Here is a 19458-nt window from a genome sequence, read left to right as displayed (position 1 = left end):
TGACTCTAATAAATTATTTCAACTTTAGGCCATTTCAAAAATTTTGTGTGAACTCTAAGGGAAAATTTGTAATGTAAACTATAGAAAACTGGATTCTCTAAATAAATTTAGAAAGTTAAAATCACATTTAATTCTTTTTAGTTTTTTGGTAACAGTTTTTAGCAAGAAGACAGTTGGAAGATGATTTACCCAATTCAGTAACTCATTTGGTAAAAAGACCCAAAGATAATTAAAAACCAAAACTCTAACCCAACAGGGCCCTGTAGGGATATACATGGTCCTATCCATAATACAGCTCCACTCATCCCATCTCCAACTAGAGCCCCATGGCTCTCTGCGTGTGAGCCAAAGCCGGTGTAGTGTGTGCCTCACCTGGGCCTGTCTCAAAAACATCCTCTGAACTCACAAAATCAGAGTCCCCCTCAGCACCAACTCGAACTTTGTATGCTGTTCCTGGCATTAGACCCTTTAACCCAAAGAAGCTCCGAGAACCATTTACAATTTCTTTTCTCCAATCTTCTTTGCCTATGGAAATTTGGCAAAAACAACAGATTTGAACATTTTCAGGGACCAGAAGTCACTTAAGAGCCTCAAGAATGGAAAACACATTAAAAGTCAAAAACAAAATGTAGGGTTATTAGATTTACCATTTTAGATTATTGTAAATCTAATCATATTAAATAAATAAATTAAAATGAAGGGCTATATGAAAATATTCCTAAAATACTGGACATCTAGATTTTATATCAATCACATACATTCCCACTGTATTACTTTAAAAAAAAATACAATGGACGGTTTCTTATCTGCACTTTGCCTCAGTAAACTATTGAGTTTCTCTAAAGATATTTATAAAACAAGAACAGTTACATATTAGGCAATTTAAGTAACTGTTCTTTTAGATTCACAAGTAAATCTTTTGGTATGCTGCAGTGCATTTAAATTTATTTCAATTTATATATTGAAAAATTCTACATATTGCTCTATTGAGGGGAATGGTTATTTCTAAAAGTATTTATTTTCATGATAAAGGCCTAAGTAGAAAACTGGACTATGTTCAGCATTTTGTCAAACATCTGCTCAAGCATTTGTTACCCATGAGTTTATTATTCACTCAGAGAATACTGCACTAAGGAAGGGCACTGGATTTTCATAAATGCTTGGAATTAAAGCTTCCTATTTCCTAGTAGATGTGGCCAAAATCTACTTGGCAATACATCAAATATCAAAACAAAGCAGAAACTCCCATAGTCATAATTTTATACATTTTTTGGAAAATTCTATGACTTGGTTTGGGTAAAAAGAATACTTTTTAGTCAGATTTGTTTCTGCTACTAAATAACCCTTTTCTTCTTTCTTGCTTACAGATTTTTCACTATTATTCTCATTTATGTGTTATGGGCATACAACCATTTAAAGTATGATGATATGAAAAGTGACAAATGTAATGGAGCTTATGGCTCTGGTTATTGGTAATGTGTAAAAAGAGACACCTGGTTGTATATCAAATATGTAGGCTGATGCTTTACTATTTTTTCAGGTAACTCTAATTTAAGTTGTTTTAAAGGTCAATCCACAGTAAATCCTTAAAATGTTCTTAATCCATTGAAATGCATCCCCCAAATTAGAAGCAGGGTAATGAAATGGTTTCTTACTGCCTGCTACACCATATTCAACATAAAATTTCACACGTTCTGGTCCCTCATATTCCCAACTGATATTGGCATACGTCTCAGCAGCCGTGGCAGTTAGATTGCTGATCCTGGGATTTACTGCTTGAACTAAATATGCAACAGAAAAACAAACAGACAACAACAAACACACAGTCATAATTTAGTGCCATACACACAAATAGAAAATAAGCTTTAAAACTTCAAAATTGTGCAGAGCATTCACTGTTCAAACTCAGGGTTCACTCACTTCACTTTGTTATTGTAAAGGTTTTGTATTTAAATGACAGGGTTTGGAAATCATCAGAAACAATGGTATACATATAGTATTAAAAGATAAGTGGCAATACATTGGGCAAGGGAAACTCTTGTCCCTTAGACACAGTTCAAGCAATCATCACCGTCTTCATCTGCTCATGGATGGCAGGGATAGTTGAAGAATCCCAAGGACAGAAGTCACAACACGATATTAGAGACTGCCTGGAAAAATCTAAGACTTTGCGACTAAATTTTAATTTTGTCATCTCAGTACAGGTCTCTGAATAATTTGCTATGGAGTGGGAAAGAATGCTTCTTTAGAATGATAGTTTATCACCTGCTTTGAATCACAGACCTTGAGAAATTTGAGAAACTCCTGAAGTAGAGAATGTTGGGTATTAGGCATGCTGGAAACGGTGCAAAAGAAATCACAAACGTAGTCTGTCAGAAGTTAAGAAAGAAAAAAAAGTGAAAGGAACAGGAACTACTTTACTTGATCCATCCCAGAGAACAAGACCATCTTCCCTATTATGTGTATGCCACAGAGAATTTTCTGGAAAAGAGTAGTGCAACTTACATAGCATCTTAAAAATCTAAGATCTATGTAACTTGAGGTTAGGGATGGGAGGGAGAAAATGAGGGAGGATGAAGAAAGTGTAACATTGGCTAGGAAGCATTGTACTCATAGTCTGACTTAGAAAAATGTAACCCTTTTGTACAATTACATAATAATGATAATAATATAATGATAAGATGAAAGATAAGAAAAGAGAATAAGAGAAAAAAATCCAAGATGTGAAGAATACATGACACTATATGCTTGTTACTGTGTAAAAAGACAACACCTAAAACCTTAAAATATTGTTAGAATATCCTGAGGCTGATAATTCAATTAACTCTAATAGTTTAAACATGACAACTTTATAGATACATTAACATATGTGGCTTAAAAATAAGATCAATTTATTAGTCCAGAGAAAATGCATAACAATAGTAGGTCAGAAAGCATAAATGGGTTTATTCACACTCTAGAGTTAAATTCTAAAATTTGTTAAATATATTTGAAGCTAACCGTCTCGCTGAAACAATGAGGTAGAATTTCTTAGGATGAAAAAGAGATGTATCCTAGGGAGTAGGTAACAAGTTGAACAAGAAATGTACTCACTGCCTTACGTATGAAACTGTAACCCCTCACTTTGAGAGTAAAGGGGGAAAAAAAGCAACAGACTAAAATGAACCAATAAAGAAAAACCAGACTAAACTAAGAACAACAAAAAAAAGAGATGTATTCTAAAGAAGTCAAGTCATGCTCTTCATGTCTGAAGTAGAATTCAACATCATATCCACATTCTGTGATTCTGGGAAATAGAGCAAAATTGATTACTGAATCATGAGAAACGACTTTAGTTTCAAGGGTTTTCTTAAAGAAATAATAAAAACCCAAAGTGAACTTCAACAGTCATTTCATGGATTTGTGCAGATCAGGGGTAAAGAACTTGTCATCAAAGGAAATTTCTTCAAAAATTTTCTGGAATTATAGAACTGAGGAATTTGGTCTTGAAAAAACTATGGAAGTTGTGTGAAGTGAACCACAGTGGAACTTCTAACACAGGAGCAGCCCGCTCGTGTGTGTGTGTGTGTGACAGATTTCTATAGATTTCCTCCTAGAGTTTCTTCCCTAAACTGTTTTTATGTTTGTGGGTTTTTTTGTTCTAGTTTTATTAAAATGAAATTCATATTTTAGGGGCTGGGAATGTGGCTTAGGTGGTAGAGTGCTTGCCTAGCATGCATGAAGCCCTTGGTTCAATTCCTCAGCACCACAGAAACAGAAAAAGCCAGAAGTGGCGCTGTGGCTCAAGAGGTAGCGTGCTAGTGCTCAGGCCTTGAGTCCAAACCCCAGGACTGGCAAAAAAAAAAAAACAAAAAGAAATTAATATTTTAAAGAGATATCAGTTCATTGCAGCATTATTCACAATAGCCAAGATATGGAAACTAAGTATCTATTGACAGACAATGGACAAAGATGAATGGCATATACAAAATGGGCTATTATTCAGAAAACGAAGAAAATTCTGCCATATTCAACAATGTGCATAAACCTGGAGGATGTTGTATGTGAAATTATAGACATAGAAAACTATCTCACTATGTGCAATCTATAAATGTCAAACTTAGAAAAAAGGAGAGTAGAAAGGTGACTATTAGAGGCTATGATGGGAGGATGGGAAGATGTTGGTGACAGTATTTAAGAGCAATGTTGTAATAAGGAAAATCTGCTGTAAACTTGTATTTAGCTTTACTTATTAATCTGTTTGCTTATATAGTATTGGTGATTGAACTCAGCACCTACCATTGAGCTATATACCCAGTTCTTTTGCTTTCAGTTCATTTTTTCTGGAAGATGTCATGTTAAAGTTGCCCTGATTGGTCTCGAATTGATATCACCCTAACTGTGTTTCCTGAACAGCTGGAACCACAGCTTGCCTTTGAGATAAGGGCTCACAAATTTTATTTATTTATTTGTTTATATATGGTCTGGGCTGGCTTCAAATCATAATCCTCCCATTTCTGTTTCCCAAGTACCTAGGATTATAGACATGTACCTCCATATCTAGCCTTGCATTTAAGTGTATTCTTCACTCAATAGGCTTCAAGGCTCAGTTTAGTGTTATGTTCTTTGTGAAGCCTTTTCTGGGCTTGTTTGGTGAAATAAACGATCCACTTCTCTTTTGTTCAAATCACATTTGCTCACACTACTAATTTAGTATGTTTTACCCGCTATGTTTTAAGCATGTTAAAGGCAAAGGCAAACTCTGTTTTACTTTCTTGACCTACGATGTCAAGAAAAATCACACTTAAAGCCCACACTTTGCAGTTGGTGGATCTGAGTCTATAACTCTAAGCAACTTGGGAAGCTGAGATCTGAGGATGAGGTTTGAAGCCAGCCTGGGAAGAAATGTCTGTGAGACTCTTATATCCAATTTACCACCAAAAAGTTAGAAGTGGAAGTGTGGCTCAAGTGGTAGAGCTCCAGCATTGAGCAAAAAAGCTAAGGGAGAGCGTGACGCCTAGAGTTCAAACCTTATCACCAATACAAATGCGCGCGCGCGCGCGCACACACACACACACACACACACACACACACACACACACACACACCACACCAGAATTTATATCATCTTCTAACATGACTAGCCAATGGAAAGCTGTGCCTTGCAGTTCTGAAGCACAGTTTCTTTGCATCATTAGGTTTGGTCACAAGGATGTGTCTTCTCCAAAGGAAAACAAACCAAGTTTTTATTGGAGTTTTTCAATATAGCAGTACATTATTGTGCAACAACCAATACTCTAGTGCTCAAAAACATAACAAGAAACATACATATAAAATAAAGTAAGTTTACATCTTTCTCTAATACTGTGGAAAAATTAAGCTCTTAAGATTTTGTCTTTTCATCTAAAACCATAAACATAATTATAATTACGGAAAAGAGGTACAGTTATCCCTCAACTACTCCAAAGTCTATCTGATATACATTTTATAATTTATCAAGCAAATGCCTAAGAAAATAGTAGTGCCAAACCTAAGTTCACAAGAGTTGAACAAGTTAGGCCAAACTCCTGATTATTCTTGGCCAATTTTCTTCATTCCTATTTGTACTCATTTGGCTTGTTGTAGCTCAGGAAATAGCTGTGGGCACTTCGCTCTACTGTTCTCTACAAGCTGACTGGTTGAGCAAGTTAGGGGTCACAAATTCAGGGATCTTTGGTATTGACAAAGGTGCAAGACATTACCACTTACCAAGCACCATTCTCCCAGCAAGTCTTTCTGACACAGACAGTTGTCAGAAGTACAGGAGAATTTACACTATCCATGGAGGATTGCTGGCTGTGACTCAGAAGAGGAAGACTGGAACAGCCAGGGTAACACAGTTGAGGGGAATATGAAGGCCTAGTGGAAGACTTATCTTTAGGCAATCCCAGTGGAGAGATCTAGCTGTGCACCAGATGTAGTACATTGTCTAAGGGAAACTCCACTTGGACAGTGTTGTACAGTGTGGCAGAGTGTACACTGTGTTTATGTGTCTATGTACAGCAGAATCACCATGGGAAGCTCAGTGAAGCAAATGTCTCCTGGGATGTTTTCATCATGGCACTAATACTTCAGAACTCTTGACATGTGCCATGGCCACATAGAGGCTATCTGGGACAAATCCACAGTTTTGGTCCTGTCTGATCCAGCCAAAATTATATTCTGGAAAGCTAACATTAAGATTTGCAGTGGGGATAAGTTTTCAGGAAATGAGGAGAATTCAATATGTGGCCTTTTACTTGATTAGAAATTGATTTTAAAGCCATGGTCTGCCAAGATCTCCCTTTTGGCTGTTCCAGGCCTATTTTATTTTCTCTGCTACCCATGCTGCACTTCCCCACATTTCACATTGCAAATTTCACACATATATAAAGTCATGCAGATGAGTTATTTTACCTTTGCCTGCACCTACATCAGGTGGAAGAATACCAGCTTTAATGAAGGAAACAGAAATAGAACACTATATAGTTAGAATGTAACACACCCATGAGCATGTATAGTGATACAAAATAGCACTTATTAAAATACTAACGCATGCAAAAAGAATGAAGTTTACCATGTCAGATACAGGGGACAAAAATATATATCCCCAAACTTACTCAGTATTCAGACCCACACATTGCTTAAAGTGTATTACTTGTACTTGCCTACTTTTTAACCTATCTTAGGATTTCAAACCAACCTATGGTTAGAAATGTCAGTTCCTTACACCATGGATGACAATCAAATGAGTGAGTAATCCTTAAGCAATTTCAAAATTTAGAGACATGCAAAAGCAGAAAATCTTTTACACTACTTTTGAACACTTTCACTGACTCTTTAAAAATTCAGAATGACTTAGAAGTATAAAAGGAAGAGCTAATTCCTTTTCTAATACTATAATGGCAGTATTTTCTTTTCTCTATAGCAGATGTGATATCAATATATAAGCATGTTGCTCAAGCACAAAATAAATGCATTGTTTACTATCTTTGATTTTTTTTTTTTTTTTTTTTTTTGGCCAGTCCTGGGCCTTGGACTCAGGGCCTGAGAACTGTCCCTGGCTTCTTCCCGCTCAAGGCTAGCACTCTGCCACTTGAGCCACAGCGCCGCTTCTGGCCGTTTTCTGTATATGTGGTGCTGGGGAATCGAACCTAGGGCCTCGTGTATATGAGGCAGGCACTCTTGCCACTAGGCTATATCCCCAGCCCCTATCTTTGATTTTTTAAAAGAGAGCTTAAATCAATGTACAGACTGCCCAATTATTTCCAGTGGCTAGGGACCAAAACTAGAAATATCTATCTATCTATCTATCTATCTATCTATCTATCTATCTATCTCTTCGTGTCTATGTGTGCTATACTTACATATTATATGTCTGAGTATATGTGTGTATGTGTGCATAAGGTTGTACACAGGAGAAAACAGAAAATATCACCATATACTTTTCATTTAAATATAGAAAATACTGTAATTTTCCACTCTAACTTCAGTATTTTTAGTTCAAAAGTTTCATGTGGACTTGAAAAACAAACACCAGATAGTTATTCCTGAATAAGTAATTTTTTTATACATCAGAATGAGAAATTACAAGTATCGGTTTTATTTCAGTAACAAGGATATTCCATGACAGAAAGGAAAGAAGTGACTATATAAAAGATAAAGACTTTCATTCCATGATGCTTATAACCCTATGAATTGCATACATACCCATCTTACCTGCATCCATAGTTGTGACTGCTTCCTCTGTAAGATGACTGCCTGGTCCTGCTGATGTATGTGCATAGAAGTAAAACTTGTATCGAGTGCTGAAATTTAAGTTTTTTAAAATCCAGCTTGTCTTGTTGGCAGGAATTTTTAAATCTAACAGAGGGCCTAATTCATGAGTGCTATTAACTGTCAAAGGAAATAACAAACAAGCACACTCCCATTAGCTGCTATAGGTCTAATTGCTTCAATTGAAATTGACAAGCTTGTTATAATGACTTAAATAAATTTTTCACTTTGACTAACATGATTAAATAATAGCCTTTTAAATCATAAATAATATTAAACAATACCATCTGATAATGTAACGTTATAATAGTACATAATACAATATAATATGAAGGGGAAATAAATTCTCCATTTTTAATCCTGTGTTTTGTAAATGGAACAATTTACAATTAATAACTCCAAGCCCTTCTTCTACCAGTCCGTGTCAAAGGAACATCTTACCATTTTCTATTTATAGATAATACCCACTTAACCTAATGACAGGACCCCTAGTCCTCCACCTTAAAACATCTCTATTGGAAGTGGCATTGTGGCTCAAGTGGTAGGGAGCTAGCCTTGAGCTGAAGAGCTCAGGGACAGCATCTAGGCCCTGAGTTCAAGCCCCACGACTGACAAAAAAAAAATCAGTCCTCAAAACGTCTCTATCATTCTACAGAGTAATTAATTCTCAATAGCATATACATAATTTTTCTTGAAAAAACTAAAATCTGAGGTTACTTCTGGAATAATACTGAAGACTACTCTCTCTTCCTCCAAGTATAAATAGCAGCTTTGTATTTTAAAGTAACATCTATTTTTTAAACTATAATTTCCTCTCCCTTTCTCCTAATAACTTACTTGGTTGGTATTTTAGGGTGTACTCAGTCAAAATGCCATTTGGGTGACTTGGTGGATCCCATTCCAAAGTGAGAGAGTCCAGGGAAGGATTAACAATCTTCAAAGATGATGGAGCACTAGGGACTTGAGTGATAACATATAATCACAAAAGAGGTCTATTTTAAACATTCTAGAATTATTGAGATGGCATATTTTGCCATATTTACACAATATATCAAGGTTTGGGTTTTCAATGACATGTTGATTCAGCTGAAAATATGTTACTGTAATACAAACCTGCGATATAAACTTATTTATCTTCGTCCCCTTTTTCTCTTCACCATTTCAATTTAAGTTCATTAAAACTATCCTCTCAAAATATACAGTGATTTCTTTTATGGGGACCCAAATCAAATACTTTAAAGGATACTTTACTGGACTTTTAGGAAAAGCAAACTAGTTGCTATGTGAAACCACTCAAACAGATCTCGAGAGGAAGCAGCTGTGTTCTGGGCCATTGAGGACTGCTTTTCCCAACAAACCAGGTGTCTCCCAGCAGTCAGAACATCCTGCCTGCTGGGCTTTGGGCCTGGGCCAGGCTGCCCAGGTGCAGAGCTATGTTTATCCTTAGAGCTGACAGCTGCTCAGGATCTGGTCATAAAAGACAAAAGCCCAAATGTTGGCACATCCCTGGCCCTAGAGATAGCTTGAGGGTGTTAGGTTCTCCATGGCACAGGCTGGCAAACCACCAGTGGAGAAATGCCTGGTCGTTTATTCACTTCCTCTTGAAGAGGATGGCTGGGCCAGCTCTCCATCACTGATGAATGTCTGTTCTATCATATTCCCTAGAAACCCCATTGTTCCTCATTTGCTGTAGCCAGAAAGGAAGGAACAACATAGACTTCTCCCTCTGCCTCATTTCCACCATATTCCAGAACACTGAATTCTGCTAAGCTCACCACCCAAATCCATCCCCTCTTTGTCCCATCGTCTGGCTTTACCTTTCCTTGGCTCAGGCTTACAACACTGCCCATGAGAGGTATAAGCTTCTAGCTTCCTCTAACTAGTAAGTGCATCAGACATTTGGGTGATCATGGGCCCCATTAAGAAACTGATGACCATGCTGGGTGCTGGTGGCTCACACCTGTAATCATAGCTATTCAGGAGGCTTATATCTGAGGATCAGGGTTCAAAGCCAACCTGGGAAGGTAAGAACCTAAGACTCATCTCTAATTAACCATCAAAAAAGCCAGAGGTGCAGCTGTGGTATTATCCTTGAGGCAAAAAGCTCTGGGACAGCATCAAGGCCCCAAGTTCAAGCCCTAGGACCAGCACACACACACACACACACACACACACACACACACACACACACACACACACACGAATGACCTCTGAAAACCCTCCCTAGAAAAATAAACATAATTTGCATTCCATTTTGGGAAGGAGGATCAGGGAGCTCTTTAAATGTCTTCACTATCACTGAAGGTCTGTACATATATCAAGAGCATCTGGCCCACAGGTTAATATCCTTAGCATCCAATATCCAAAAGCTGACTTTCCTCTTTCTCTCACCACTTCACACCACACAACTTTCATTTTCCTTTAGAAGCTGTGCTGTTTATTACCTTCTTATACCATTTTGTTCTTTTTTTAATCCTTTAAGCCTCTGATCAAGTCTTCTATACCACCTCCCCCTGAGTTGTCCAAAGGACCATTGTGAGACCTCATTGGTGGAAGTCTTGTTGGTGAAAGAGGAAGGGGTTCTGGCCCACCAAGGGGAAAATGAGATTGAAGACAGCAAGAACCTGTACTGGGATGGGAACTGGGAATCTAAGGCTGCTGGACAGTTGGCAACATCATGAGCCCTCGACCAGGAATCAGGACAGTGCAATCTGTGAACTGAACTTTTATGGAAAAGATCTGTAGAATCTATGTGATTTACTTGCCTGTCAACATGGCTAGCTTGGTTCAAAATTCAAATTTGGTAAAGCCTACTTTGGTACCATCTCAAACCTCTATCCTTATACTTTTGTTGTTGTTTTGTGGTGCTGGAGATGAAACCCAGGGCCTGTGCATGCCTAGACTCCACCACTGATCTGTTTTTGTTTTGTTTTGCTTTTTGCCAGTCTTGGGGCTTGGACTCAGGGCCTGAGCACTTTTCCTGGCTTCTTTTTGCTCAAGGATAGCACTCTGCCACTTGAGCCACAGCGCAACTTCTGGTCGTTTTCTATATATGTGGTGCTGGGGAATCGAACCCAGGGCTTCATGTATAGGAGGCAAGCACTCTTGCCACTAGGCCATATTCCCAGCCTCCACCACTGATCTGTACCTCCTGTCCTTACTGCATTTGCCTGTCTCTCTCTCTCCTCTAGGTTCTCATGTCATTGTCCATACTCCTTCTCCCTCTCCACTCCATCCAGGTATATTTGATTCATTTCTACTCTCCTTCACTGGCCCATACTTGCAAAGATCCGCCCCTCCCCCCATTTTCCTTACAACCTATTTGGCCAATTTAAAATCTTTCTTTTTCTTTTTTGGTACCTGTAACCACCTAGTTCAGCTTCCTGAGTGGGCAAACATTTCTGTGACTTAGGACCATTTCTATAGTTAAACCACCCATTTCTAACATTTCTCAGATGTGTCTACTGAGCCTAGAGAAGGTACAGAATGTGTCTCAGGTTGGAAAGGTAGCGATCTAAATAAGCATCAGATTTGCAAGGCTTGAGATAATGTAGGTGTAGGGAATTTTCTGGGATAGCATTTTGAATTTTGAAGCTTTCCATGTGCCCTCAAGACAGCTACGAGTGATGTTTTGCTCCATTTGTGTGTTCTGTGCTTATGTAGGGGAACAATCACATTTGGCTTCCATAGTGTTCTTTTCTTGGAAAGCCCTCTCAGGCCATGCCAAAAGCTCCTGAATTTCAGAGGCATGCTCATTCTGTACCTCCTTCTGGAGTGTGGAAGACCCTGTCGGGGCTGGCTGGGCCCTCCCCTTTCCCGTTGACCACTCGGACGTTGAGCGCATAATGGCTGAAGGGCTCCAGCCCAGGCAGCATGCCATGAGTCTTGCTGCCCTGGAAGGTAAGGATCTTTTTTTCAATGTGACGCTTGTCCCTTCTGGATGAACTCTGGATTTTCCAGTAGTAGATCTGAAATGGCAAGATGAGACGAAAGTCAAGGATGCACAAGGCAGCAAATGAGATTACTCGTGCTCACAAAACTATCGTTTTTTTTTTTTCAGAACATTCTCCTATTCACAGTTATAGACCAGGCACAGTGCCTGGGCATGTATGGAGTAGCTTTACTCTGCCTCCTCTTTCTAGTCAGTGTAAGAACACAGCCTGTGGTAAGCACCAGGAGGCCTCCTGTTACAATTTATAACAAAACTAGTAGCCAGATGTCAGTGGCTCACACCTGTAATCCCAGCTAATCAGAAGGCTGAACATGAGGATCATAGTTCAAAGCCAGCACAGGCAGGAAATCTTATGATCCCCTTTTCTCCAATTAAGCACCCAAACACCAAAAGTGGAGCTGTGAGTTGTAGAGCACTAGCCTGGAACAAAAAAGTTCAGGGATAGAGCATAGGCCCTAAGTTCATGCCCCAGGACCAGCACTGACACACAAAAATATTATATTAAATTGCACAGGTTTTGGAGAGATAAACTGTTGGCTGATTTTGGTAACAACGTGTTGTTCATTAGCTTATTTTAATGGCCTCTTAGGAAAGTAAAGGTATTTCTCAAGAGAAGTCAATATGTATACACACCGGCCAATGTTAGGGCAAACAAAAAACATGCTGCATTATAAAAATTGTCCTCTAGGTGGTGGCAGTGCTTGGTCAAAGCAGTGTGTGTGTGTGTGTGTGTGTGTGTGTGTGTGTGTGTGTGTTAGCTGCCTACCAGTCAAAATTCTCTATGAATCAGTCTTTCTGTGCTCTTCAAGAACAAAGATAATTAGTTTTATAAGAATACTCAGGTAAGAATACAGGTCTTAGATAATCTGAATTATTTGAAAACACCCAACTTATTACTAGTATAATTCTGCATGTTCAATAGATATAAACTATACGACTACAAAACTAGGTGCATTTTGTTATATCCTAGTTTTTTTTTTTAAATTAGGTTTTCCCATATTATTATTTGATTGGTAGCATGTTCAGTCATCTGTTGAAAAAAACTGAAAAATGGCTTCTCCCCCATTTTGGATGATTGAAAATTCACATTAACTTAATCTTCCTGTTTTTTTTTTTTTTTTGTTGTTGTTGTTGTTGTTTTTAGCTTTGGTGTTCCTACCTGGAAAAATAAAAGCATTCTTGAGTTCACAATTTATGAGCAAATGAATAACTGATCTTATACTGTGTGTGTGACATGGTCTCTGCCAGTGCCTTGTTATGAAGGGAAGAATACTAATGCCCCCCTGCACTTACCCGATAGCCTTGTAGGTGTCCTCGGATACTTTTCAGAGGTACTGGGTCCCAGTGAACCTCAGCCAAGGTATTGTTAACCACATTTACCTGCACATTCCCAGGAGCCACCATTGGGACTAGGGAAAGAGCAGGAAGAGAGTAGATGAACTCATGTTCTTTTGAATTTCATGCAAAATGTTACTATTTCTGATGATTTTGATATGCAGCATGTCTTGGCCTAGTTTTCAGAATCCTACATGGATTGTTAACATTAGTTTTTTGTTGCTGTTATTTGGTCATTAGACATAATGAGAACAATTCATTTTGTAGTAATCTCTTTCACATTATGAAAGCATTCCGACCTCTAATTCTGATTCACTGGGGACTAGGCAAGCACTCCAACACTGGGGCATAACACTGTCTCTGAACCTCCATGTCTTACATAGAGGACTGTTTAAATTCAAGGAAGTGAAGCAAAATGATTGGTACTTCCATCCTTTGCCAAACATAATCACCTCTAGAAATAGCCTTGGTTTGTACTCACGGTGATTGACCTATTGGGATGGAAAAGTAGAAAGGAAACAGTGTGACACACTTACGGTCTTCTCCAGAATGGCCCATGACTTCAGCTGGTTCTGGAGCAAAGCCCACATTGTTCAGGGCCTGCACTTTGATCAGATAGGGGACAAAGGTTGGTGTGCCGGAGACAATATATTTCGACACGTTTGCCACAAGCACAGATGTCCATTCATCATCACCATCTTTCTGGCGCCAGCTCACTTTGTACTGAAGGCCTGGCCCATTTGATTCAAAACCATTCAAGGGCTACAAGAGAAGTCAAGCAGATAGATGAATAATCATTTACAGGAGCATCAAACCCAGCTCCCAGGCCTAAAGAAAAGTGAGTGTTGAGACACTGACATACAAGCTATTAGTCATTTTCTCCAGGGACCTCTTATTTATTTTTCCAGTTGTGATGAGATTTAAAGCCCAACATTTCGAATATTACAAATTACTACTGTAAAACAGTAAATACCACACAAACCTTTCAAAGTCTGACTCCACAGTGAAGCAGAGGTGAGTCTTAAACCATTTCAGTTATCTAGATTATTTATATATCCCTATTTGTACATCATTATCCATTTTACTTGGAGACTGAAATTTATAAACTGTTTCCTTTTGATTAAAAATAATTTAACCTAACATTTTATCATGTATATACATATCATGTAAAGCACATGCATATAGGTGTACATATAAGTATGCAGGTATGGATCTATGTAATAGGTTTAAAATTGTACAAGATATGTTTTCCAAGTCTAGAATTTACAGATAAGTTCCACAACCATCAGCAGCAGCATCCCTAACACCACCATGATCACCATCATCATTATCATCATCACCACCATCATCATTATGACCACCACTACCACCACCACCACCACCACCATCATTTTCACATCATCATGACTAACATCATTGCTGTCATCCATTGACTACTGGAACCTGACCAGCTCACTTTATGTCTTCTAGCTTGTATATTTTGAGTATATACACACGTTAGGCATTATTCTATATGTTTTTAGATGCAATAATTCCTTTCAGTTTATGAAGCTGGTATTTCTATTAATCCAGATGCCCAGCAAATGTTCAACAGCTGGCTTAGAATCACACTGTGAGTAGAGAGCTGGGATTTGCACCCATTCACTTTCCCACTAGAGACCAAACTTTTAAACTACCACACAATACTGCTTCATACTGATATATATATATATTTTTTTTTCTCCTGGAAATGGATAAAATGGGAGTTTTATGTGCATATCAATTGTGTCAAGTTTTTCCTTTTATTTAACAAAAACCTGAGAAGTTGAAGGCTTTATAGCTCACCTTCCATGTAATCACCAAATTATCTGGCTCTGACCCAAGTCCTTCCACCGCTGTGGGATTTGTATCTGGTTCTGGAAGTAGACACACATGTGTAAAGTTTGGTCCTCTGCAGAGATTTGTTAAAATTTTCTAGTTTATTTCACACTTCACCTGCAGCTTTTGTGAAATACTGTTCTGATGCCTTACTGGGCAAGCTCTGGCCGATGTTGTTCACTGCCGTCACACGGAAAGAATAGTTCACATAAGGAGACAGCATCAGCTGGGCTGTGGTCTGTGTTCCAGGAACTTCAGCTTGGTGGTGCCACAGTCCCACCTCATGTATTGTATCTTCATATTCAATGATGAATTCTGATCACAACACACCACAAACCCAAGACAGCAAATAAAGTCATCTCAGGTGTATGCAGCTAGTTTACTATGAAGAACAATCCTATTATAATTGTTAGATTTCAGAGTTCTCTCTCATTACCCTCAGTCCTTCATCACACACAATAACATTTGGTATTTTTTGTCAAAAATGCAAAGTTTCATAGCTTAATTAGAACTGATCCATCTATCCTGAGGAGAAATTTAAATATATGAGAAGATGGTCATAAGGAAAAGCCAAAATAAATAAATTAAGATGGTATTTTTCACTAAACTGATTGATAGTGATCAAAGGTATAAACGCTTTTTGTTAATTGAGAATGAAGCATTCTCTAGCTTTATAGGAAATACAAACTGGTACAACTTCTATATAGAACACTAGAAAAAAATCAAACACTATAATACACAGACTTTGAGAAACTGTACTTCTAGCAATTCATTTTGAGGAAATATGCTCATATAAATGGTTCAAAGATGTAGGAAAAAGAACTAATATTGCTGCATAGTTTGAAAATGGAGAAGCCTAATTGCAAAGAAGCTAAATGTCTATCAATAGGACACTGATTATACCAAGTATGGTGCATCCACAAAGTGGACTACTCTGCATCTGTTGTAAATAAATGGGGCTGAAATGGAATGATTTCTAGATGCATTGTTAAGTGAAACCAAGCAGGGTATAGAATAATCTATACTGGATGCTTCTTTTGTATAGAGGAGATGCTATAGCATTTGCACTTGAATGTATAGCTATTTCCTCTCAGAGGATACACAACCATAACACTGATATGGCAAGAGGAGCTAGCAATCAGGAGTGGGGTAGGAGGAATCAAAGTCCCAGGTCATACCTTCTGTATTTACTAAAAGTTTGTGGTCTGTATATGTTGGACCTATGTACAAATAGCTATTTAGATATTCAGTATCTACTATGTACCATATGTCTATGATGCAAACCATGGATTCAAAGTGAATTAGACATATTGTATAGTGCAGTGGTCTAAGTAATCCTGGAATTCTCCCTTCAGCCTCCATTTCTTTGCTGGCCATGTGTAGTCTCATCTGTGAATGACCTTAATATTGATACCTGCAGCCTAGACCTCTTCCCTGACCCACACACTTAGATAACTGACCGCTTTCTTAAGTATTCTGAATATCACCCAAACTGGTTCTGATCTTCTCCCCCACTGGTAGGAAAACTGAGGTAGAAACCTTGCTCTGTTTATTAAGCAATAAAATGTTTAAGATTACTGCTAAGGTAAACTTATTTAACTCTCCAGTACCTGTATGGCTTAGTCCCTCATCTGATTTTATTTCCTCAGCTTACATCATTAAAGTGACGAGCTGGTATTGGTGAAGAGCCACTTTGTAGCCAGGGCCAGTGCAAAGAAAGAGACCTAGGTTAGAAGTAATGGACTCAATACTCAGGTTTTTGTTTTCTGGTTTTGTTTTGTTTTTCTATCTCTGGGCTTGAAAATTGCTTTACTCCTAATGTGTGGACTACCTTTCAGAGCTTGCTCCACCTATTCTCTCCTCCCAGACGTAATGGCTAGGGTGAATGAATAACTTAAGATGTATCTTCTTGCTATGGTAGAACTATAAGGCTATTCTTAAAGACCTAAAGCCTGCCAGCAATTAATAGCTCCTGTACCAGAAGCTATAACCAAAACGAACTCCATCTCTGAAGGCAGATAGAAATTAATATTTTTGGTCCTGTCAGTAATGAAAGAGAATGCCAATAAATACCTTTGTTCAGCATTATGAAAAACACTGCTTAAAAATGGCCAAATAAGTTTATTGGTGGTAAAGTGACTAAGACCACATACTTGTGATAGGGCTATTGTTGTCATCGCCTGGGGTCCAGGACAGCTGAACACTTTTGTCGAGTTGATTCGTTAATTCTAAATCAATGGGAGGATTTGGGACATCTGTAGACCAAGCATATACATCATGATTAATGGTCTGCTTTTAAGAGGTTCTGCCTTTTTTGTGACATTATTCACAGAGGAGATATCTTAAAGACACAGCACACTTAATGATCAGTGAGCATGCATTAAAAAACAAAATAGAAAGGACAGAGGTTCAGAACATACATGCACACCCATGTCAACCCACCCGGGAGTTCTGCTTGTGCTTTTCAAATGAAAGAAAATCATGAGTAGCCAAGCCAGCAGAGTAGACATACATGGTTCACCATCATTCGCAGTGTATGTCATAAACAAATCAATCATGGAAATAACCAGAACTTAAATAGGAATGCATGTAAAGTGGAATAGCAAATGCTAGAACACAAATACAGGCAAATGAAGCATAGGATTTAAAGGACATTCAAATATTCTTTCAAAAACATGTTGATAAGATTTGTGGGGTTCTGAAAAAAAATAAATCTTTCTTCTTTCTTGTTTTCCTGTAGTAGTACTAGGGTTTGAACTCAGGGCCTACACTTGCTATATAGGTGTTCTACCACTAAGTCACATCCTTGGGCCTTTTTTCTTTTGTTAGTTTCTGAATAGGATCTCATGTTTATGCCTGGGTCAGTTTGGACAGTGATTCTTTTATTTATGCTTCCCCCGTAGCTGGGATGACAGAAATGCACTGTTACACTCTGGTTTTTGTTAGTTGAGATGGTGTCTGGAAAACATTTTGCCCTGGCTGGCCTTAAACTTGGATTTTCCTGATTTCCATCTCCTGGGTAATTGGTAGAATAGGTATGAAACACTGCACTTGATAACATTTGTGCTTTTAAAGGTGGGCAGCCTTTAGGTGGGTTTACTCTCAGACACCTGTTGGGACAAAGGTAACTGTTAAACAGTTGACTGCCACATCAAAGGGTGGTTCTGAGATTCAGAAAGCATGGGCCTTTCTTCTGATGTTGCCTTTGGAAATACTTCTCTGGCTCTTTTGAAACCAGAGGCCATATAAACATATGGGCTCATCTTTTTTCATTAATAACAAAGCAGCAAATGCCTGTAAATAGCCAATATTACACAGAATAATTAGTGATATGGTGTAAACTCTAGTTAAGATAATGTCACAAAATTAACCTTTGTACTTATGATCTGAGTACAGATGATTTCTCTAAACAAAGTAATTTCTGGAAATAATTTCTGATTTACTTTCCAGACTCTTAAAAGTGACATGACATGGATGTGCCCCTTCTTTTATTCCTTTTGTTAGTGATCTATCTTTAAAAAAATAAGAAAATCTATTTCCTCTCACAAGTCAAATGTTGTTTTAAACATCCTTTGTTTTTCTTTCTGGCCTGGCACATGTCTGTAATCCATTTTGGAGGCAAAATGTGAATCTTGAATTTGAGTCGAACTTGAGCTACATAGTGAGATGCTGTCTCAAAAGCAAACTCAAGAAGTAGTGATATGGGGCTGGGATGTAGCTCAGTGGCAAAGCACTTGCCTAGCAAGTACAACGTCCTGGGTTTGATTCCCAGTACAAAAAACCCCCCAAAAAAACCCACAGAGGGCTGGGAATATGGCCTAGTGGCAAGAGTGCTTGACTCGTATACATGAAACCCTGTGTTCGATTCCCCAGCACCACATATATAGAAAACGGCCAGAAGTGGCGCTGTGGCTCAAGTGGCAGAGTGCTAGCCTTGAGCAAAGAGAAGCCAGGGGAAGTGCTCAGGCCCTGAGTCCAAGGCCCAGGACTGGCCAAAAAAATAAAAAAATTAAAAATAAATAAATAAATAAATAAATAAATAAATAATAAAAGAAGTAGTGATGTGGCTCAAGTGATAGAGCAGCCTTGAGCTGAAAAAAACCTAGTGACAGTGAGAGTCCCTGAGTTCAAGTCCCAGTACCTGCACAAAATAAGAACAACCCTATTGTCTCTTTTCTATAGAAATTTCTTGAATAATATAATACTCAAACATCATTGTTTTGTTTTTTGGGGGGAATGATTCATAATTTTTATTAGCATACATTATTTGTGCAAAGGGGATTTCACTGTGACATTTCTGCACACATACACAGTGTGGTCTGACCAACTTCTTCCTGTCTATCACTTTTCCTTAATACCCTCCCTTTTCTTAAATCATAGGTTGAAGTAAAGCCTTGTGGAATGATATGAAATCATTTTTTGGTAAAATATAGGCTATAATAAGCCACTGTGCCACTTCACCAAGGAAATTATGTCAAGGACTGAATTTCATCAAATAGAATGAAATTTTGATAGTATGAGAACCATTTAGAATCAGCTGG

At 38.1% G+C, this 19458-nt stretch overlaps 1 protein-coding gene and 1 pseudogene across 33 annotated transcripts in view; both read right to left on the bottom strand.

Moving 5' to 3' along the window:
- The window catches only part of Nrcam (neuronal cell adhesion molecule), a 77257-nt gene that overhangs the window by 16309 nt on the left and 41490 nt on the right, over window positions 1-19458 (bottom strand). For 8 of the 33 annotated variants that reach the window (XM_048337854.1, XM_048337861.1, XM_048337866.1 and 5 more), the window contains 8 exons: window positions 17071-17172; window positions 15035-15232; window positions 14885-14955; window positions 13597-13822; window positions 13019-13134; window positions 11537-11741; window positions 8611-8733; window positions 7717-7893 (listed from right to left, as the gene is read on the bottom strand). In XM_048337854.1, the coding sequence (XP_048193811.1) occupies window positions 7717-7893; window positions 8611-8733; window positions 11537-11741; window positions 13019-13134; window positions 13597-13822; window positions 14885-14955; window positions 15035-15232; window positions 17071-17172 (1218 nt within the window). Of the gene's footprint in view, window positions 1-372; window positions 526-1655; window positions 1782-6414; window positions 6451-7707; window positions 7894-8610; window positions 8734-11536; window positions 11742-13018; window positions 13135-13596; window positions 13823-14884; window positions 14956-15034; window positions 15233-17070; window positions 17173-19458 lie in introns of all 33 variants that reach the window. The other 25 variants (XM_048337863.1, XM_048337868.1, XM_048337858.1 and 22 more) reach the window with 13 other exon arrangements.
- LOC125347440 lies at window positions 11835-11955 on the bottom strand (annotated as a pseudogene).

This window comes from Perognathus longimembris, chromosome 2 (assembly GCF_023159225.1).
Source record: "Perognathus longimembris pacificus isolate PPM17 chromosome 2, ASM2315922v1, whole genome shotgun sequence".
In the NCBI taxonomy this organism is placed as follows: Eukaryota; Metazoa; Chordata; class Mammalia; order Rodentia; family Heteromyidae; genus Perognathus; species Perognathus longimembris.
Note: the sequence above shows the minus strand (reverse complement) of the source record. Positions and strands in the feature narration are given on the sequence as shown.